The sequence below is a fragment of the Gavia stellata genome, chromosome Z, assembly GCF_030936135.1.
Source record: "Gavia stellata isolate bGavSte3 chromosome Z, bGavSte3.hap2, whole genome shotgun sequence".
NCBI lineage: Eukaryota > Metazoa > Chordata > Aves > Gaviiformes > Gaviidae > Gavia > Gavia stellata.
The window spans coordinates 71,707,658-71,730,614 of record NC_082637.1 but is presented as its reverse complement, the minus strand read 5'-3'; the positions used below and the strand labels follow the sequence as shown (position 1 = coordinate 71,730,614).

The following is a 22,957-nucleotide window of genomic DNA, read 5'->3' as shown; positions in this document are numbered from 1 at the left end:
AGAAGGGTAGCAAAAGGAAGTGTGCAGGAATGATGGAGTCACAGTGGGGACTCAGGAAGAGTCAAGTGAATTCAAACTTGGAAGTGATGTTTCTGATCTGCTAGAAGGAAAGTTAATGGCTTAGGAGAAGCTACTGCTCATGATGCTGTTGTAAAGAGTTATGTATTGTGGGATTTTTGCCTTCTCACCCCCCCCTTCAAGCTTTTGAGAGTTTGTTTTCCCCCTTGCTCATGGGTCAGAGTAGTTTCAAAGCATGTCTGTAGCTGTTCAGGCTACGGTGGAGATATAGAAAATTCAGAATACTTGAGAACATTTCCTGTTTACTTGAAAAAACTATTTTTAGATAGGCTTTTTTTTAGAAGTTTCATAAAACAGCCACTTTTTTTACAGTTGTTTCTCAGTAATGTATTCTTCTGCAACTTGTAAAAATGTCTTTTTGTGTTGAAATGACAAACAATATGCAGCTTGTTAATTGGCAAATTTAAGGCTTCAGAAGTAGATAGTTTGAGGGTGCTGATACACTTTGTATTCTGTTTATTAGCTGTGTGTGCTGTGCATTGTTAATTAATCCATTTTAGCTTGATAGCAAAATATGTTTTCTTTCATAGAGTGAAGATACGCAGCAACAAATTATCAGAGAAACTTTCCATTTAGTATCAAAACGTGATGAAAATGTCTGTAATTTCTTAGAAGGAGGATTGTAAGTATCACGTTTGAAATAAATGCACAATACTTATTGGCTAGCGAATATTATTACTGTGGATTGTAATATAACTTTTTACAGTTATAATGTAAATGCCATGTCACTTCAGATATTTTAATACACAACAAATAATACCATATTGCACCAGGTATATATATTCTTTACTAACTGAAGCATGCATATATATATCAAAATGAGTTAGGCAATAAAACTAAATTTTTCTAGTGCTGTAGCTGACACAGTGAAATATCTAGTGCTATAATTGTTTCAGACACAAGATGGGGAAGAAACGGGCAGATGATACCTAAGCAGTTTACTTACAATCAAGCTAAAGATTTCTGGACTCATTTTAAGAGGCACTGGCATTTGCCATACCTATTGAGAAAATTAAAATATTTTGTAGCTGGTGGTTTACCTTGAGCTCCTAAAATTTGAGTGGACAGCCTCTGCTGGTAGGATTCCTCAGCTTTTTTATCAGGGTTCAGGCTTGCTATATAAACTAGGACAAAAAAAAATAGGTTTTAAATGTGCTAACTAATGCAGTTTCAACCAAGATTTTTTTATTAACATAGGTAGAGCAAGGTAGGAGGAAACCCAAACTTATGTCCTCTGTCTGTAGCAGACACGCACAAAATATTCTTTCTTGAATCATCTTGGCTGGTTTTTTAATGTGGTCTTGCTTTAGTTGAAGAGAAGAAATTCTGAAATGGAAAAGTGTTTTATTTTGAGGTACTAGTCATCAAGAATAAATTGTTGCAAAGCCACCTTCTAGGAAAAGGGGTCATAATTGATGGAGTAAGCTCATGATCTCCAGTCTAAACATAGAGATTGTCATAACTTGTTAAATATTGTAGTTATGGAAGTTTCTAATTACTGAAAGTTAGTATGTTAATGCCTAAATTTTCTGTGTGCAGAGTCAGTTAAATGTTTAGCTGTACCATGTCAGCTATGATATCTTTTTCCTGGTCAAGATGATTCCTCATTTTATAATTTTATTATTTTTTAAACTAAAATTATTCTCTTCCAGCTACTCAACTGGTGATTCTATCGTTAGGTTCTTAGAGATGATTTCAAGCTGGAAACACGCTGGCTTGAATTCTGTAAGTGAAAGACAGGAGCCATTTGGAGCGTTTTAAAAAAATCACAGCTGTGCAATAAAAAGAAACTAAGACAGAGGGCACAATTCTGGCTTTCCTCCTACTGCTCAATTCTGGAGTTACCGTTTTGATATATTTTTTCAGTATTTTTTTTCAGGACAGGGATCACTTTATAGTTTGCAGTTTACCCAAAGGCCTCAACAGTTCATATATACTAACTCTGTGTGCTGATGTATTTGAAAGAATTGGGTAAATAAAGCATGAAAGAGGACAATTTAATTGCTATTTCTTTCCACTTCCACATTTGTTTGTAGTATTTTTGTCTGATACTTCTTAAGTGTAGTCTCTGCTCTTCGGGAACAAAGGGTTCCCCCTCCCCCCACCCTAGTGTTAATGCAAAGCAATGTGCTTAAGCAAAAGTGACCTAAAAGATTTCTTGTTCTTTTTATTTATTTACGTATTCTCTCCCTATGATAAAGGCAGAAACTAAAGGAATGAGTTATGATACATTGAATGTGTGATTCAGTTCTGGTACAGAATTACGATTTTCATAGCTGTGCAGGTTCAGGCTACAAAATATTTTCATTTCTATTTGAGTGGGCCTCCTACTGCTCAAAGCAGATGTCAGTGATCTGAAGAACATATCTTATGATTTATGTACCTTCTTTGGGAAGGCTGTAGCGGAAGAGTGGAAGGAAATACCTGTTTAGACCTCTTCTCGTGATGGTTAGTGAGTCCATAAAAATATAATTGTTTCTGTGACTTTAACATTGCATCACAAACTATTGGTTGTAGTACAGTCTTATTTCTCAAGATACCAAACATTTTGTAGCACAAGAGTGTTACATGTTCTTGGTTATTAAGTAAACCATAAACCTGATTTAAGGCTTTTTCTGTAATCCAAATGCCAATCTGCATTATAGTTTTCTTTTTCTGTTGATGCCTCTCTGAGGAGGGCAGGGAAGGATTCATAGGCATGTACTCTGTTACTCTGCAGAGCAGATGAATCCCTGTACAGTGCCCACTAGTGTGTAATGGAAGTATGTTTAATACCCATTTTTTGATGAAACTGCATGATCTGTTTGAATGGATTTTAATAAAAAGGTGCATATATTGATATAATTATTATCCATATGCGTAACAATGACTGTGCTTGTGTGGTGAATGTAACTTGGGCTGTCTTGGTACTTAATATTCTTCCACTGTAATTATATCACAAAATAAAAGTTGTGATATAGTTGGATTTGGGAAAGCTCCAGCCAGCCATTAACAGTAGGTCTCCTATTAACTGAAATAACTGTGAGGATTTGCTCAGCTTATCCTGAGATGCTAACTAAGCTTTCCTGTTTTCTTTCCTGTTTAGATTAATAGGTGGATCTGATAACAAACTAATTTACCGACACTATGCCACCTTGTATTTTGTGTTCTGTGTGGATTCTTCAGAAAGTGAGCTTGGCATTTTGGACCTCATACAAGTAAGTTTTTTTTGCTGCTTTGTTTTTTTAATAAGTGGAAATCTACTTCTGACTATCTGAGAACTTTAATATTTAGCTGTGTCTTTTTCTGTAATATTTGGAAGTGAAGGTGGCTTTCATATTGTGAACAAACCCAAAGTGCTGAATATTACTTTTAGATTGTTTGCAGTTTACTGGGCTGTGTTAGAAAAAGCTGTTTCTGAAGTGGATGAGAAAGTAAGGAAACAGTTGTTTGGAGCCTACAGAACAATCAGCAGCTATTTTTTGCTGCAGCTTTTCAAGGCTTAAGCCTTATTTTGGCTGCAGGTAAAGATGATGCAGTTCAAACATTCACTAGACAGGGTTAGATTATGAGAACCTTCATCTAGAAAGCTCAGTGTGTGGACACTCACCCGGACACAGACACACCCACACCCACCCTCCCCCAACACACACATCCACACACCGCACTGGACACACACCCACACACCCCCGGACACACAGACACACCACCCCCCCACCCTCCCCAGACACACCCGGCCATACCCACCCACCCAGAGGCATGCACAGACACACACACACACATATTCACTACAAAGATATAGTGGATTAACAGATCCAAAACCTCTTTGCATGAAACTTTCCGTGTGGCTTATGAGCCAGATGCACCTTAGAAAATGAGTGCAAATGCTGCCTTAGGTGTGTGTTCTGCACCGGTGTGGGGATGGGGAGAGGTCGGGAGAAAGAGAGCTGCTACAAGTTCTTTCTGGATCTCAATAAGGAAGGCTTGACAACAAAATGGCTTAATGAGATAACTGTTTAATAAAATAGAACAAGAGGAGGAATGTAGGTAGTAAATCTTACACCCCTTCAGATGCTGGGCATCCGGTGTTCATGCAGCATCCAATGGACCCCACGTGGATTTTCCCATGGTGCGTTGTGCAGAGCAGATCCTGTCCACGGAGAGAAGCTCTCCCTTTTTTGGACCTTTGAGCTATTATATAATTTCCTCACAAGGCTGGATATCAGGAAAAATTTCTTTACTGAGAGAGTGGTGAGACACTGGAATAAGCTGCCCAGGGAGGTGGTGGAGTCACCATCACTGGAGGTGTTCAAGGAACGTGTGGACGAAGCATTGTGGGACATGGTTTAGTGGGCATGGTGGTGTTCGTTGATGGTTGGACTTGATGATCTTACAGGTCTTTTCCAACCTCAGTAATTCTGTGAAAACAGCTCTATTCCTAAAGGATGTTCTCATGAGAAATTCTTGCTGCATTTCGAGGTCTGGGCAATGCCATGCAAGTGGCATAATCACTGGTACCAACTGGGAGCTGCCTGCAGGCTCCTGTGTTACAGTCAGCCAGTTGAGTCATCCTGCAGCCAAGGAATTTGTGCAGCACAGCAGAGGCCTGTGCCTACTCAGGTTAAGCATTATGTGGGTCACTAACTCCTAAACCTGCAACTGTCTCTTGATCAGGATCAATACATAGAATTGTAGAATCATTTAGGTTGGAAAATACCTTCAAGATCATCAAGTCCAACCATAAACCTAACACTGCTAAGTTCACCACTAAACCATGTCCCTAAGCGCCTCATCCACACATCTTTTAAAAACCTCCAGGGATGGTGACTCAACCACAGCTCTGGGCAGCCTGTTTCAGTGTCTTGACAACCCTTTCCGTGAAGAAGTTTATAGTGTCCCCCCCTGCCCTTTTTCACTGGGCTGCTTTACAGTCTCAGGAATTCCAGCTAGGCCTTGGCCTTTGCACAATGAGTTTGGTGGTTAAGCATCCCTTGACCGCATTCCACTCCTTGATCTATGTATAGTTTACCTTTCCCAAAGACATTATAAGGTATGATTACATTAATAAGATGCAGGCTTCTCAAGCCCAGTAGAGCAGACACGGCCTGTTCAAGATCACTAACTCCTCGAAGACAATGTCTTCTGCATGGCTTCTAATGCAGCATGTCTGATTTAAACCGTTAAATACGTCTGTATCAACTCAGCAACAAAAATAATGTCTGGTAATATGAAGATTCTTATGTCAAGAGAACTCTGATTACACCAGTTATTTTTCAACTTAAAGTTTGCACATAAACAATTTCATTGATGATTGTTAGTGTAGTCAGATGTGGCAAAAAATAGTTGCACACCATGAAGTAATGTATGTCATTACATAAAATGGGTCTCAGATATATATATATGTGTGTATGATTCACTTACTGTTAAGCCTTTCGAAAGCTTGCATATCAAGAGAATTGATTTATTACATAAGTAAAAACCGGTGGTATCCTGAGACATGGGTCTGTATCTTGATTATTTCACTGCAGCAAGCACTGTGGGCCTTAAAGGCCTCACAATTCCCTGCAGACCTTTCTTGGAGCTGAATAGCTTCTCATAGTCACCTGTTAAGTGTTCAGAACAGCTCTTCAGTCTTTAGTGCTCTTCTGGACAGTAGATCCAAATTATCTTTCCAAGTGGCTGTGTGGGTAGTGGGGAAGGAAACTCTCTTTCTAGATTCTTACATCATCTTTGGTCATAAAAACATTCTGCAATATCTGAACACTGCAAGTTACTGAGTGAGGTATACAGTAGCCTTACCTGTTCTTAGCAGTTTGCTGTACTGAGTTGCTTAGTTGCTTGTTGCATAGTGTGTCTTCTTACTTGGAAGTGCTAAAATGTTTATGAACAGAGAAAAGGAGCATATTAATATTTCAAGTGACTTAGGGATATTTTCTTAGATAAAGTGTATATTATAAATATCTTATATTTAATCAGATAATAAGGATAGGAAAGACTATCTAGGTCAATCAGTCTGACCAGTTATATTTTGCAGGGCCACTATGCAAGTTCAACTAAGATTTTATTCATTATGGTATATTAAAAATGTCACATCAGTAGCTTCCAGTTATTTCCAGTTACACAGTATAACCTAAATTTTACTTTAAGGTGTTGAAGCAAATTTCTTGAGCTTACTACTACCTGTATTTGTATAGCCCTCAAACTCTCTGAATTAGGGAGTTCTTAAACTTTTCTCTAAATTGTGTTACTTCTTGTGCCTGAAGTACTTTGATGGATTTCAATCCCTCTGTCTTTATATTTCACATCTTTTCCATTACGCCCCGGTGTTTAATTACATGCCACTATAATTAGTAGAAGAAATAGAAATAATAGAAATGCTATTTCTATTTATAGAAATAACTTACTTTATTCTGACATGTATGATTTTGTTTAGATATGCAGTCTCACCACAGTACCTGCAGCTGTTCAGTATTCCCATTTCTCTAGAGCATTGTAATTCAACCATTTGATTATAGTAGAAAGTATACAGACATTGATTAAACATTTTTAATTTCCAGTCTGGCTCATAAGAAGGATCTGTTTAATTCTCTTAGCAATAGCAATCAGAATTAAATGTATCTTACACTGGAAAACACCCTCAGAAAGTTTATTATTACATGTCAACCCCACGTGCAATGCAGACTGGCAGTATATACAGGTACACATCTACTCAAGCAAGTAAGCTTTGTCTGTTTTTTGGTGAGAAGTGTTGAACCATTTTCATACATCTTTTTTTACTATAGTTCAGAGACAACACAGGTAAGAGTAAACCATGTGGAGTTTGTTATGAATCATGCATATACTGAATCGTTTAAGTAAGTAGTTATGTAGAGGGCCAGTTTATGATCTCATGAAAACAAACTGGTGAAATGAACCTAGAGCTCAGTCTAGCACTTCAGGGTTTCCTGTCTTGTAAACTGAATAAGTCTGTAGTAGATTAGATCACATATGGCAGTCTGCAGTTCTTTTCAGCGTAAAGTTTTTGTTGTAATACTTAAGATAGATAGCCATTTATATCACCATTAGGTCACAGATGGCTCAGGCTTAATAAATGCACTGTATATGTTACAAGTCATAGACTCTGCCTCAGATTTTATACTGTGTTCAAACTAGATGTGTTTGAACACCTCAGGCAAATTCATACTGTTAATTTTTGTCCATTTTATTTTTTTAATACCAACACAAGATTCTGTTTATTGTTTTTGATTAATTGGATGGGAGATAGGTCAGCATCTGTGCTATGCTTGGTAGGTTTTGCAGTCTTTTGGATTCAGAGTAAATTATGTCATGAGTTGTAGCTATTTCAGACTCTTCTCGTTAGCCTGTGAAGTGTGAGGTTATAGCGCATGGAAATGAAGTACATAAGAAAATATAACTAGCTGTAGATTGCCATGAGGAAAAACCAAGTGACACTTACAATGGTACCTAACTTTCTTATGGACCTAAAAGCCTATGTCAGCTCTAAGCGTTTTTGAGGATTTTAGCACATTGCTGTACTTCCAAGACGTGTTGACTCAGTAAGCAGCTAAATCTGTGAGATCAGTCTTCCATGAAAAGTTGTATATAGCCTTGCAAGATAATGTTTTTCAGTAAGATGCCTATGGGAAGTGTAGTGCAGTTCATGAAGGATGTTTTCCTCAGTTCCTAGAGAGAAATCATCCTGACCGGAGATGCTTTTATGCTAATTAAATAAAAAAGGGAGAGACATATGACTGGGATACCTATTTTGGCAGAAAAATTCCTAACTAGGTCTCAGTTGACACTATTAGTTTATTTTAGAGTTGGGTGGAAAGTAAAGTGCAGGAATTAAGAACAAAAAGAACATTTTAACATAAAAAGCCTTATTGTTAATGCATTAAGTCTATTGGTAGGTCAGCTTGAAAAACCTAACACACTTCTGTTTTGACTAATCAGCAGGACTTGTACAGTCTTTCCCTTACACTGTAATCTTGGCATCCTCTGTACAATCTATGAGTAGTTTCAAAAAAAAAAACATATTGAAAGAAAACTGGGATGTCAGTGTAAGTGTGGGAAAATGCAGCGGCTGCTCCAAGGATTTCCCAACTAGAAAGGTTGTGGAAACACTGTAGTTGATTTCATATGCTTGCAATGATACGTGAATGATGACTTTTTAAAGGTCACTCTTAAAACAGAAGAGAAACCAGTCTTGTCTATGGGGAACTGTCGATATGATCAGACTACTATGTTCTAAACTAGTTGGAGTCTCAGCATTTGAACAGTCAAAAGCAGTGAAGGAGAGGACTTTCCATGGACAGATTGAACTAATTCTGTCTTAAGGTTTACCATTGCTGTTTAGTCTAGAAGGAAGGATGGGATGTTCTTGATATGAATTACTGCTGTTGGTTTTACTTCATTTTTTTGTGCCTGCTTTTGTTAGTGTTTGACATTATCTAGCATCAGATGCATTTAATTGATTAGGTGTTCTGATTTTTCTGCAAGCCTTGTTATCTTCCCAATATTAGTGTATGTTTTATTCCTTTGTTGTCTGATTTGCCTAATTAAAAATGAGCCCTTCATGGTAAAGGTGGTGGTTTATGTTTTGACATATTGCTGAGTATTGGGAGCTCCTGGCTTGTATATATTCAATAACAAAAGAAAGGCGTGGGTTTTTCCTTTTTTTTCCTTTTTTGTGTTTACTTGCATGGAAATGTGCATGGGTTTTTCTTTGAACTGTAAAAGATTATGATTGCAGAAGTGAAGCACAAGGGGGAGCTGGTAATTCATTGTGCATAAACCCTTATTTTCCTGCTATTTGACTCATGTATTTATGTTGCTTTTTCAATAACATCACAAGGTGCATTTGAACTGATGTGTGGTGTGTTCCCCTGTCCCAAAACAAATGGTGTTTTTTCTCTTCTGGTTATTTTGATCTACAAGTCTGCAGCATCTGGAGTATTACTGAAGTACTTAAAGTCTAGCACTGCTTGCCTTAGTGAGCAATTCATTTGACTCAACTAAAATTATGATGACAGTGGCTCTAATTTTAGTTACCATACTGATTATTTGAAGGTGTCTTAAAATAGGTCAAGGAATGTTAGTGTAAAAAATCTGGTCTACCTTGTAGACTAATGCTTTTAAAGACCATTTACTTGTAATAGATGTATACCTTGTCAGCGTAGGTGTTACTCTGAGTGAACTCTCCACCATGAATGGAAGATTGAGGAAGTTTTCAAAATTTCTGTGATAAATCCTTAGTTGGTGAAAAATCTCACTGAAGAATACTCAGTACCAGCTGATTTCCCTTAGGTTAAAAAATGTTTGGCGTGCTTTACTGGTCATACATAGCAAGCAGAGATCTGTGAGTTCATTCAGTGTGTGGTGTTGTCATTATGTAATGGGTAAAGGTTTAGAAGTAACCATTGTTAACTATGAATCAAGTGTTGTTACAGGTGAAGCCCTAGTTACTGGAAGAAGGTCACAAAAATATAACTCCTGTGTTGTCAATGTGTGGGCATACATATGGCTACTAAATATACATATCTGTGGGGGCCTTTTTTGAGGATTTTCCAGTCGTTTTTGGTTTTGATGAGTTCCTTTGACATACATCTAGTTCCTTGGGAAACACAGAGTATGTAAATTCATGTGCAAACTTGGTGATGTGTATGAGGAATAGTTCTTTTCTTTCAAAAATAGTGTCAAACTGTTCTCTCTTGTAACTAAAACCTTTGGATGAAGGTTACGTTTACACTCTGTTTCCAATCTTCTTCCTGCAGCTAATATCAAACAGCACTGTCCTTGTAATCACATTCTTCTAAGGTACAAGGAAAGTAAGAGAACATCTCTGGTCATTTGTCTTGCTGCACATAGTTGTGAACTGTGTAGTTTGTTTTCCTTAACATATAAGTTTTTTGTTTGCTCACATACCTTCTATAAAGAAGACTGTTGTTGTCACAACAAATTAACAACTACTTGAAGGAAAAAAAGAAATACTTGCTTAGCTTCAGTATAATTTAACAGAAGCATCTTCATTTACTTAACTGTTGTCAGTGAACCTTACTGTCTTGAGTCTGCCTGTGAAAATGCTTTGTGTTCCTAGTTTAAGTTATTAATTGGTATTTTGGTATTAAAGAATAATCCTTGTTCTAAATGCATGGAACATCAATTAGATATAGTTTGACTTTAATATGGAGATTGATAATAGTAGTAATAGCAACAGCAGAGTGTGAACCTCTTCTCTTTGATAGTGTAAGCAGGGTCTGAGACTGAGGATTCAGATGTAAAAGTAATCTTTCTTGATATGCAAGGTAGACAAATGGAAAAGGCTGATGTCAAGTAGACCTGTTTCTCTGGATCTGTAGACATAAATATGCATCTATAGAAGCAGGCCTTTTACCCACTTAATTTTTGTCAGCAAAACATGGTTTCTCACTCCTATCTCTCTGGGCCCAGGCAGTTTGAAATCTGGTTCCTCTCAAAGACTGAGATGGGATTAATTAACTGTGTTGAAAAGAGAATCAAAACCAGGTGTTTAACTTCTTCCATATTGCTGCTTTAGGGTTTGAGTTCAGAATTTAAAAAAAAAAAATTACGTACAGTGACAACTTTAATATTAAACTCATATCTTGACAAAATGACCTTGAAACATATAAAACTGAGACTAAAATTTCCCACAAGTTGCAACTTATTTACCAGTCATTAATAAATTATCTGTAAGTTTTTACAGAATTTCTTTTTAATTTTGAGGACCCTAAGCTCTCAAACTCAAGCATATGTTTACCCTTATAGGTGTTGACACATCTCACGTAAGTCAGTAGGAGTTATCTCTTGCATACAGGGAACTGTGCTTATGCCTCTGTAAGACTGGAGTCTTTGTCAGCACGCACCACAAGCACATGGTGACCGGCATTCAGGAGCTTTGGGAGTGCAAGTACAGTAATCTTTTCATTATCTGGCCTAATTGGGGACTGGGATGCTGTTAGTGTACCAAAACTGGCTACATGACACCAAGTAATCTGTTACAGAAGTACCCAGAGCAGGGTAACGTGCAGTCCATACCCGGCAGAGATCATCAGTGGCTGGATTTCAGCAGCTGCTTTGATTTTTCTGCTTTGTGCACTTCGTTATAGATTCTGGGAGGGGTTATTTGCCTGGGTACAAACTGCTGGACTTTTGTAAACTTATGTGGTGGTGTGCCTGACAGGATCAGCAGGTGTGACATTGAGGCAGCTACCTTTTTCCTTAGTCCATCCTGAATTCAGCAGGTCTAAACCAGGTGGAAGCTGTTGTACTGTTGCTGGAAGCTGTAATGCTGACAAACTTGCATGATGCTGACAGTTTGCATTGCACATGTGTTTCTGTGTGGCAAGGTTAACAGTAGTCTGGTTAACTGGGAGATGCCTGCAATGTAGTAGTTGTTAGAAATAATAATAATACTAATGAAAAAAACTAGCTGATTTTTGCTTAATAATTGGGTTCTAATGAAATGGGAAGGAACACTTTGAATGGCAGCTGAGAAGATTGTAGCACAGATGATGTTACTGTTTTTTCAAGATGCAACTATTGTTTAAAACTGTGTGACTTTTAGCAGAGTTATAAGGTCAACTGATTTTGTGCATACAGTTTTGCCCTCTACAGGTAACATACTGTTGACATAATAATGTTAACCACTTAATTTCTATAGATGCTTTTAATGTCTTAAAATCTGCCCACTGCTTATTTTCTGTATTTGCTTTTGTTAAACCTCACACCTAAAGGAACTATTGAGTTTCTGTTAAAGCTTGACCTCTGGCTTTTTTTCCCTCTTTACAGGTATTCGTGGAAACACTAGACAAGTGTTTTGAAAATGTCTGTGAACTGGATTTAATTTTCCATGTAGACAAGGTACTGTGGTGAGCTCCTGTAATATTTCTTGTCAGGTAAAATGTTTGGTTCAACTGATGCTTCGCATTAAAGTCTGCACTGATTCTACTTTTATTGTCAGTGAAATCTAGACAGTTTCTATCAACATGTTATTTTTAAGACTTGAAAGCTATGGTGGAACATGTCTTTCTGAGGAAAAACAAAATAATGTGGGAGATTTGCATAGTGTTATTGCATATATAATTGTCAGATGGGAGACATCTGAATATTCTCAGAGTAGGGCTTGGTTTCAAGAAATAATCTGTTTTATTTTGTTTATGATTAGGTGTTATATTACTCGGAATTGAAATTGTTACAGGGTTTTCCAGTTAAGGCTGGCAGTTGCCTTTCAAATGCTATGATTATGTAATTTAAATGCTGTGTGGAACTTTCTCTTCTAAATTTCAAAACGACGTTATGACCTCTTTTCAAACATTTAGAAACAAGCTTGTTTGAATATTCCCAGCTATCGGGAACAAGGGTTTTATTTATTAATCTAGTTTTGAGAAATGCTATTACTATAGTAATCTTTCATTTAAAAGGACACTGGCACCTTTTAGTGTAATACCGAAAATGCTGAGAATTTAATAAACAGAATTTATTCCTTCAATTGCATTTTGTGCCTACTATTGCTTTCTGTGCAGTTGCCTTTCGTCATCTGTAAACATCTTTTTGCATCAACAGCAAAAGACATGAGAGGGAAATAAGACAAAAATCACTAAAAGTGGAGTAAAAATAGTAACAAGTTAACTATTTGAAATAACCATTTGGAACTGACTCTGTTTCTTTCAAAATCAGGAAGTTCTTTTGGAAGAAACACTTGTAACTTGACCAGACAGTGAAATGCAAATCACCTTGAGTAGGTGTTTGAAGTGATACCATGCTCATGACGAACCATTAGGATTTCTATCCTGGCTGGAACAAGTTGGGTCTTTCAAAAATGGCAGACTAAAGTACAAAAGAATTTGAGTGGTTTATATATTGGCTTCTGAGCTTAAAGAACCCAAATACCGCAATTGCTTTGTGTCAAGGAGTTTGATCTTTATCTTTAGCTGCAGAATACTTTGGCTGCTTTGCAGTCCAAGCTGTTGCTCTGTAGCATGTTTCATTCAGTGGCATTCTTTCACATAAGTAGTCTTTTACACTATATAGGAGAGACATCTTTCTAATAAAATGTAGAGAGCTTAGGTGCTTCAAAATGTTAAATTTCTTGAAGAACATTTTACTTTGCATTGGATATGAGATGATATTTTCTCCTTGAAAACTATTTGCCAAAGGGAAGCTAAAATGTAAGTGTTTCATTTGAATTACTAAAAAACTGCATGAGAATCTCATTAAATGTTTAGGCTAGAGTTTTCAAACTCTGAGGAAAATGTTAACGCTAAATACTAATTAGATGTTTTAGCAAAAGTAGCCCATTTCCAAAATAAAAGATAAGTGAAACCTTGAGTTAAAATTTTTTTTGAACATGGCATTAACCAGTGCAGTGATTTTTAACTTGAGCATAAGTTGACAAAAGAATGCAATGCAGAAAGCTGAACTTCTGCAGTAATGCAAGGCTACTACCAGCGGTACAGTAGTATTAGTTGTGCTGTTGTGACTAATTTGATGTCATCTCCATTATTTTTTTTCTCTCCAGTGTAATTGGTTTGTAAGAGTTAATTTATACCATAACATAGGGTGAAAACATTTAATGTTTTACTTCATGAAAATTGATGATACTTAATGTTCATTAAGTTCATTAGTATTTTTGTAGATCTGTAAGAAAAAAACAGGAAGATGTATCTGTGGGAATGAAATCACAGCATTAAATTATCTTTGAACTGCTGATAAGGTTGCCTTGTCAAGAAGCAAAATGCATTGAGTTTTCTGAGTTACAACACATTAACTTTCTCTTGTTAGATATTTGTGGCCTGGCTTGTTAATAGATTTCAAATGTGCAATAGGGAAAAACAGCAACTGCTGCTGGATATTTGGTCTGGACAGAGTCTTAGTTATAGTGGATACTTACATGTGGGAGCTGTTTGGGGAGAAACATTTCAAATATTTGTATTTTGAGTGGGCTGGTGTTGAGATCAAGTGAAGATTGACTAATTGATTTGGTTGAGAGTCGATTTGTGCCTTCAGTTCTTGATGGAATTGTGGAAGGTGACTTTCTTCCAATCCTCTTGCTAGAATTCCCTAAAAACTAAGAAATACCTGTCTTGTAAAAATTAGTGTAGCATGTAAAAAAGTTAAACTAAGTGATTTCAACAGCTGTTACCTCTTCAGTAGCATTTTCTGTGGCATTTCTATAAGCAAACATTTACTTTCATCAGGCAGCCATCATTATACAGGACCTAGTGATGGCTTACAGTAACCTGGAGCCAGGAGAGATGCCTATTGAAGAAGAATATTGGCATAGTACTAGAAATTCATTTGGAGAGTGGAATATAGGTGGGAATGAGATAGTGTTTCTTATGTGCTGTAGCAGATGAAGACTTGGGGTGTCAGGGAGTGTAGTTTGTACAGGAGAGAATTGGGCTTCTCTTTTATAGATAAGCTGTATTAAAAACAAACAGACAAACTTGCTATAGCTGGAGCAAAATGTTTTCCAGCGGGGGAGGTTTATTTCAGTCCTGTACTGATTACTACACTGAGTCCAGGAGTGTAACGCTTTCTGATGTAAAAGACATCATAGAAAGCTAACATAAGCATCTTCTAAAACTAAATACTAGAATACTTTCAGTTAGGGATGTAAGGCAATACTTTTATTTTTCCACAGGTTTTTGGCACTTATTGACATATCCTTGGGAGTATCACGATTTCTTCCAAGAGTTTATTATCTGACCGGAACAGTGAACCCTCCAGAATCAGATTGCAGCTTGAAGACAAGAAAATGTGTTTGCCAGATTTTCCTGGGAGAGTTTTTTCTTGATGCATTCCTCCCCCACATTTGTTAAAGCACACATTCATGCTTTTAGAGAGCACATGGAACAGAAGCAGGAAGCACTCTTGATTTTTGTAAAAACACCTCAAAATTATTATTACAAAATGGCAGTTTCAGGTTTTGAAAAGTTGATGTTCTCAACAGTCTGATCTCTTTCAGAATACAAATGTAAGAGGTGTATTCCATGTGCCTTCAGTCTTTCACTTAAACACTATTTTGAATACACTTTTGAAGTGCACTTCATTGCACTTCATTGCCACTTAATGCTTTTTCAATTCAGAAATTTTTTTGTTTCTTTAGGAAAAGAATTAGTGAAATTTTTAATTAGAAAAGTAGGGAAAATAATGTGTATTTGTTAATATGTATTTGCAATGAAAAAGAAATTAAAAATACTTAATATTAAAAATGTGTATCCTGCTACTGCTCATATCTGGGCAAACTTTTCCTGTACTGTTTTATTCTAATAGTGTATGTAAGAGAAGGGAGAAAACGGATTACAATATTTACATAATATTATTGGTCATAGTCATGATTTCCTTTCATTACAGATTAACAAGTAAAATTAATTATAAACTATTATTTAGAAAATCATCCCTTAGGAGAAAAATGGGACAAGACAAAAAAATGGTTAAGCTACTGCATCAATCTAGCTTTATAAACATTTTTAAATACTACGTGTTAGACTTGCATATTGCATACTAAAAGTAGGAAAAAAAAATATACAGAGAAAGGTAGGAAGCATGATCCAAGGTATGGAACAGCTTGCATGGAAGAAGTAGTTAAATATTGCAGATACTGGAGGCAGAGAAGAAGTAGTATACAAAAAAAGCTGTTGAAGGCCTGAAGGAAATGAACAACTGTGTTTCTCAGAAATTAAGAACAGTGGGTTATCAGATAAAATTTCAGGAAGTAAGTTTGGAACAAAGAAAATGTATTTTTCATGATTGATAATTAAATTATGGAATGCCATTGTCCCACTTTATCATAGATACCAAGAATATTATAAATAGGTTCAAAAGTGATTAGACATACTAGCCAATGGAAAATCTGACAGGGGCTATAAAATACTATAATAGAGTGGGAAACAGCAAACAGTCTGTGTTTCAGGAATCCTTAAGTTGAAGATATTTGGAAGCACAGAATTTACATCAGGATAAATAGTACTGTTAAGATTTCTTGCATAATTTTTTTAAGTGTCAACTGGTGAATTTTTGAAACTAGATATTGAACTAGGTCGATTTTGCCTTTGACTTAACAGCATGCTTGAGCATAAGTAGAAATTTTAACTTTCTTGTTTTTTAAAGCAACTTGCATGATGGAAGGGTAAGTGTTATGATGTACATCTTCTGTGACGTGAGACACTGAACATGAAATACTGAAACAACTGCTCAGCAGTAATTCATGGTGCATTAATTTGTACTGTACACTTACTAGAGGACTTTCTGAGAGCAAAATGATAAAAAAGTAATCGTTTAAAACACCTACAAGTAGAGTAATGAAATAATTTCTTTATGACTAAAAAAAATAAGGAAACTATTTTCTTAATATTTTGATGTAGAATAGTTAAGACTTCCTCTGTGGACTAGCATGCTTTAGAACAAAAAAAAATCTCTGCCGTTCTTTCTGTCTGTAAAGCTTATTGCAATAGTTGTAAATCTGCATATACAGTCTCAATTACGAGCAATTTTTTTGTGAGAAGCTGCATCCAGAATTGTATTCATTCTCCATCTCCATCATCATAAGCATAATGGCAATAACAGCCAAAGGCTGGATATTAATGCCGGTCATACAAGCATACTGCTATCCCTATACTATACAAGTATACTGCTGCTCTGTACAGTTATGGCATCAGTGCTGTGGCTGGCCAGAAACCTGAAGTTTGCCTTTTGCTCTTTTTTAGCTGCAGACGGTGCTCCCTTGTCAATTACTTCTTAATCTGTGGTTTGCTTGCATGTCGCAGGCTTCTTTCAGAACTTACACCAAGGGGAATTGATGCCTTGGTGAGATGCATTCTTTGAACCTGTAAATCAAATTCTTTCTCTCTGTATCATGCAGTGGTTGCCTTGTTTTGTTGTTGCGGTTGGCCTACAACCTTACTTTAATGTGCTCAAGAAGCCTTTTTTTTTTTCTTTTTAATTTATAAAGTAGTGAAACAGTTCAGCTTCTTTGTTCTTAGAAGCACAGAATGGTTTATGCTGGAAGGGACCTCTGGAGGCCACACAATCTAGTTCCACTGCTCAAACTTGGCCACTTCTTGAATTTATGTTTGTCTTCATATTATACAAAATGCATCAGATGGGTCATATAATAGAGTTGGTCGTATCATAGAGTTGTTCCCTGAACTGTCATGCATAATGTGCACTTATTGTAGAGGCCTTGCACCACCACTGTGATGGTGATGTTACCAACTGGGCCTCTTACTGGCATCTATTAAGCGGTATCTCTGCATCTTCTACCAGGTTGGAAAAAAAACCCAAACCAAAACCAACCAACCAAACACAACCCCCCAAAACCAAACGTGGTCCACAGGCATTTGTTCATGCTTTCAGTATTTTAAAACCATATGCAAAGACACTACTGCATGTGCTGTGAATTCATAGTTGAAGGCATGTGTCATTAAGCAAAATGTTCAGTGATGTCTAGTATCTCTTTCAATCCACATGATGAGAGAGAACACAATGATACTGTTTTCTAAAACTTCTCGAGACTTGTTTGGACACCTGTATAACTGGCTGTAATCCTTCCACAGTTATTCTTTAAAGCATTTCCTACACTTGAGAAGTAGTAAGTGTTAGTATGTTCCTGAACAATTTTATTATCTGGTTTTATGAGGTTGGCTGATGCAATTAGATATGCAATGAATTGCTCTTTCCTAATTTCGTATATGTATGTACATGAATTTTTTTCTTTCCTGTTCATATGTGTGTGTATATATACACACATACAGACACTTTTGATACAATTAATATTGCTGACACATGTATTAAACTTAAATTGTCCCTAATTCTCTGCATCTAGCTTTTTCCAGAAATGTGGGTTTCCTGCCTGCAATGGATAGCCAGCAAGTTTCTGGCTCCGAAGCATTTGTTTTTACTGGTGAAACTCTCCACATCATGAAGTAGCCTGTTTTTATCACAAAATCCTAAGATAATTCAGTCATAGACCTCAGGAGGTGCCTGGTACAAGATGTTGCTCCCAGCAGGGTCAGCCATGGGGTTAGACTGTGCTGCTGAGGGAGGGAGGGAGCCTGCACAGCCGCTGGGCAACCTGTGCTACCACTTGCCTGTCCTCCTGCGGAAAGGTTTCCTTGTGGTCCGTCTCAGCCTCTCCTGTCTCTTGCCCTCCTGCCACGCCCCACTGAGAAGACCCCAGCTCCCTGACAGCCCCTTGTAGGCACTGGAGGCTGCTGTTAGGTATCTCCAAGCCATGCCTTGACCAAGCTGAACCAGCCCTGGTGCTCCAGCCTCTCTGCCCTCTGCTGAACTCACTCCAATTTATTGGTGTCTTTCTTGTACTTGTAGGCCCCAAACTGGACACAGTGTTCTAGATGGAGTCTAATACATTATATATTTACCATGTCAGTAGCACTCTAGAGGAAAAAATGGTTTCTGTTGAGGGGTGTTGACAGGACTGTAAGTGCTTACCTTTACCTATTGGGAGGGAAAAAAACCCTACCAAAACTGTCATAATTTAATTACATTTCTTTTTAAATACACCTTGTAATCTGTTTCAGAGAAACCAAGACACTTGTGAAGACCTAATCAAATGCTCAATCTCTTCAGTCATTTTGGTGTAGGTTTCATGTGGAGTTCAGCCTGTTATCTTTAGAGCTTTAGTGTCTCAGAATTTCATATCAGTAAGCTGTTAGAAAGTGATTACCTGAGAAAAGAGGTCTTTTTTTTTTTGTAATAACATCACTCATTATTTTTTGTTTTATTTTAAAACAGAAATGAATAAACTGTAAAGATCAAGACTTGCTCTTTTATGTTCTTTTGTTCTGTCCTACTAGACTTCCATGGCTTGTTCTGTGAAGTTCTCCGCTGAATAAGAGCAAAGTAAGCAGGAACTTCCTGCGACGTCATTTCATGCCTCTTCAGTCAGAAATATATACGAATTATTCCTGTGCTTTAAAAGAAAGGCCAAGTTCTAGAACCTAGAACTTACCAAGTTTTCAAGAAGAGGAAATTGAATTAAATTTCCTTTCTTCTCCAGGATATAGGCTGGAATTTATTCTCTCATGTACTTATCAATGCAGTTTCAGGTATCTTCCACGAATTAAAATGTATTCGTCAATAATGGAAATATTCTTTTGTCTTTAAAGTGAGTGGTTTCTGAACTTTGGGGCTATTAGTTGAGGCTAAAGTTATAGCTGGAATTTCTTCCTTGACATCATCCGCTCTGCCAAAAAGAGCAAAATGAGAAATACCCCCCTAAAATGTGGAGGTGATGACTGTGGTTGCTGTCTTGGAGCCAGATGCATTTTTAAAAAGAAAATAAAATCCAATTCTATAATCTGCAGTAGCAAGTGATGGTATTTGCACTGTTATACTCTACTGAGACGTGGAGAAGAACCACTTCATACTAAATGCTCAGATTAGATAAGACTAGCCAGAAAATTTTCCACTTGTGTAGGGAGGCATGAATTATTTATTAGTCCTTCTATAAGTTTGTATCTTTCTATATTCTGAGGAGAATCCCGTATGGCTTAGAAGTTGTGGAGTAGTTAAGAAGACTGGATAAATCTGTGCAGAAGCTTCAAAACATCACTGATCTTGGAATGCAGTGCGATTGTGATTGAAGCTGAAAATCTGTCTGCTTCTAAAACACATCTCTTGTACCATCTTCTCCCTAAGGAACTATCAAACCTAATATTGTGTTGATCGGCTTAAACTCTGATTCTATAACATCTTTAGCCAGATCTCTTTAAAGTGGCAATCTTTACGACCATCACCAGTGGTAGAGATGTGTTGTCTTCTAAATGCCATTAGTGGCTGTTATTAACTTTCTGGTAAAGGAAAAAAAACTATGCCATTTTTGTGTCTATTTTAGTATTCTTTTTTTTATAATAACTTCCATATTAACATCTTTGATATTTTCTTTTTGATACTAACAACATCTTAAGTCAACTTTTTGCATCATCAGCTTATATTATCAAGCTTTCCATATGAGTAAAATTGAGAAGAGCCTGAAAAATCAGTATTTTTTTCAGTTGATTCTGTGGAATAAATTGTGTGTTTCATCAGGTGTCTGAAATAATTCTTTGCAAATTTGTAACCAAATGCAAATTTATATAAGTTTTTTGGTTTTAGTATTTCAGGTAGTCCATACAATGTGTTTACTAACTCCTATTTGTGTACAGCTATAAACTGTTTCCTTATGCTATGAGTGAAAATAAGTTGTCAGTAAAAAGAAGTAAATATCGGTGACATCGTTCAAGGCATTGGGGTTGTCAGTGTAGAGTAAATTAATGTTAGATTACTGTGTTTTTATCTTTTTTTCTGATTGTGATGTTAAAAAGCTTTTAAATTCACCTGATAACAAGCCAGGAGAATTAATTCTTTGGCGCCACTTTCATATTACGCTTTTTAGCTTGGTATGTTACAAGGGACGTACATATAAGCCTGGAGTAAGAGAGTGGCTCAGTAAGGATTGTTGATCTTTCTCATAAGTATTTGATTCTTAAAGTTCCACTCAGCAGCAATAGGCAGAGAAGAAGAGCTGTGTTTAGCCTCTCTAAATTCATTTTAAGTTTCTACTGAAATATACTAATGATTTGTCAGGGAAACAACTCTTCGATTTTGTTTTTGAGGTACAGCACAAAAATGGGAAGCGTGCCATTGATACACTACTTGCAACTCATCTTTAGAGTTGATTGATTTAGAGATTTACTTCTATCCTTGATCCACAGGGAAATTGCAAGAATTTCCAAAATAATAGCAGAATTATGCTTTGAAGTATCAGATTGTACAATGTGTTTATTTCAGAAAATTAATAAAATGTTCCTTATTTTCAGCATTATAATGTGATTAAAATATTATACATTACTTTCTAGTAAAGATCCAGATTTAATATGTGTGTGGAAGCATGCCCTTTTAAAAAAAATCATTCTTTAGATAAAAGTGCAAATACAGACTCTGAAGCAGAGATTCGTGAACCAGGGCTCGCATCCCCAAATCAGGGTTGCAGGGAAGAGGGATATTTAGACATACCCATTTCATTAATGTCCCTAGCTGGCTTATGTAGTCCTTCAGTTTGAGTCCTAGCTGTCAATCTTAGTCCTAGATGCTGAAGACTCCCTGTTTATGGTGTAGCTCAGGTATTTTAATTCTTCTTCTAAGCCTAGTCTTGGTACCCATGGTGAGTGAGCATCATTATGTCTCTCTTCCTTCATAGATGTAGCCCAAAGTAGTTTTTACACATCTATTTTTGAGAAATTTGTTTAATCTGGTAGAACCTGCTCCTTAGAGGTATTACTACTACTGATGCTAATTAGAACTCTTGTCCATAGTCCTTGGATAGAAAACAGTTACTGAAAGAAAGATGAATGTGGAAGTTTCTTCTAACATTGATAACTAAAGTGATGTGGCTGATGAGTTTGTAGCAGAACTATGAGCAAAGAAGATACTGGAGCAATGAACATCAAGTTATGAGCTTTGTTCCCGCATGGTTTTACATAAACTGCTAACATTAATTAAGTGACTTAGAGAATATTTGTGTTCCTGTATTGAGGAATCTGCATATCATCTGTCCAGATGCGTGTAGGACACTTTGCATTTTTAAATTTTCTTTTGGTCTTTTTTAGGTCCATAATATATTGGCCGAAATGGTCATGGGTGGAATGGTTTTGGAGACCAACATGAATGAAATTGTCACTCAGATTGATGCTCAAAATAAACTGGAGAAATCTGAGGTAAGAGTAACATACTGTGTAGTTTCTAAACTAAAACCATGGCTGTAGTAAATGCATGCTATATAATGCTGTTTGTCCTTCAGTAGCAAACTATATATAGCTGTTTGCTTATAATGCTAAAAATTGACAATATATCGTTAGGTTGGGATGTCGTACCTGTCATTATAAGTAATAATTGCTTCGAGTTGCTGCGGATTAGTTTTTGCTACTTGTATCCAATAGCATTGTGCGCCATTGCTATTGAGATACTTCTGTAGTTCTCTAAGTTTCTCTTGCAGAAAGCATTTTATTTCCAGTGTATTTATTATGCTGGACTAGTGACTATAACAGTTAAATGAAATCAGATAAAGAACCGAAGTGTGTACACAAAGACTACATATTCCTGTCTAATAGTATGTTTCTAGCACCTGAAATAAACGGCAGCATATTTAGTGTCACAATAATACTGCAACACAAAATAATAAATGGGACTGAAATGGACTAGATAGAATTTAAAGCCCAGTTTTAGACCCTTTACAGTCAATATGAATTCTGCCATTTTGGTAATCTGAACCTTTGGTCATCAGCTGAGTAGATTCGAATGAGAAAATAATATTCTATATATGCCTGTAACAGTCTGAGCGAGGGATACTCACGTAAGTTGTGGGAATCTCTTCAATTCAACAATTGTTGAATTTGTGTTTAGGAAAGAAACTTAGACTAAGAAAGGATTTTAGAATTACTTTATCTGTGACACAGATTATTACTGTTCCTTTAACATCACGAAACATGCCTTGTAAGCCAAAATATTACTAATACATCTTAGCTAGGTCTGTGATTGATTCTTATTGATGAGAGTAATTCCACAGAAGAACACATCATCTGATCTTCAAAGTGTAATATTCAAATTTCTAAACAAACCTTTGCTTGAATTGGAGACTGTTTCTAAAGTTGAAGTCAGCTGAGTAGATTGAAATGTTGCGGGTGGCATAAATATGAACTAAATGACATTTTAGGAGAAGACCCAGAGAACTTTCTAGTTTTCAGTTAAGTGCAACAAAGAGAGAAATTAATTCTTCAGCTTTTTTGTGATACAACATATACTGTTCTCCTAATTCTGCGATCTCACACTGCACCACCTCAAGTCTTTTAATACATTTAATTGTCTGTTTTGCACAACTTCC

General features: G+C 36.5%; 1 protein-coding gene across 7 annotated transcripts in view; it reads left to right on the top strand.

Moving 5' to 3' along the window:
* AP3S1 (adaptor related protein complex 3 subunit sigma 1) overlaps positions 1–22,957 on the top strand; it is a 34,649-nt gene that overhangs the window by 2,889 nt on the left and 8,803 nt on the right. For 2 of the 7 annotated variants that reach the window (XM_059833688.1, XM_059833690.1), the window contains exons 2-5: positions 609–700; positions 3,164–3,275; positions 11,866–11,937; positions 21,687–21,794. In XM_059833688.1, coding sequence (XP_059689671.1) covers positions 609–700; positions 3,164–3,275; positions 11,866–11,937; positions 21,687–21,794 — 384 coding nt within the window. The remainder of the gene's footprint in view (positions 1–608; positions 701–3,163; positions 3,276–11,865; positions 11,938–21,686; positions 21,795–22,957) is intronic. The other 5 variants (XM_059833689.1, XM_059833692.1, XM_059833691.1 and 2 more) reach the window with 4 other exon arrangements.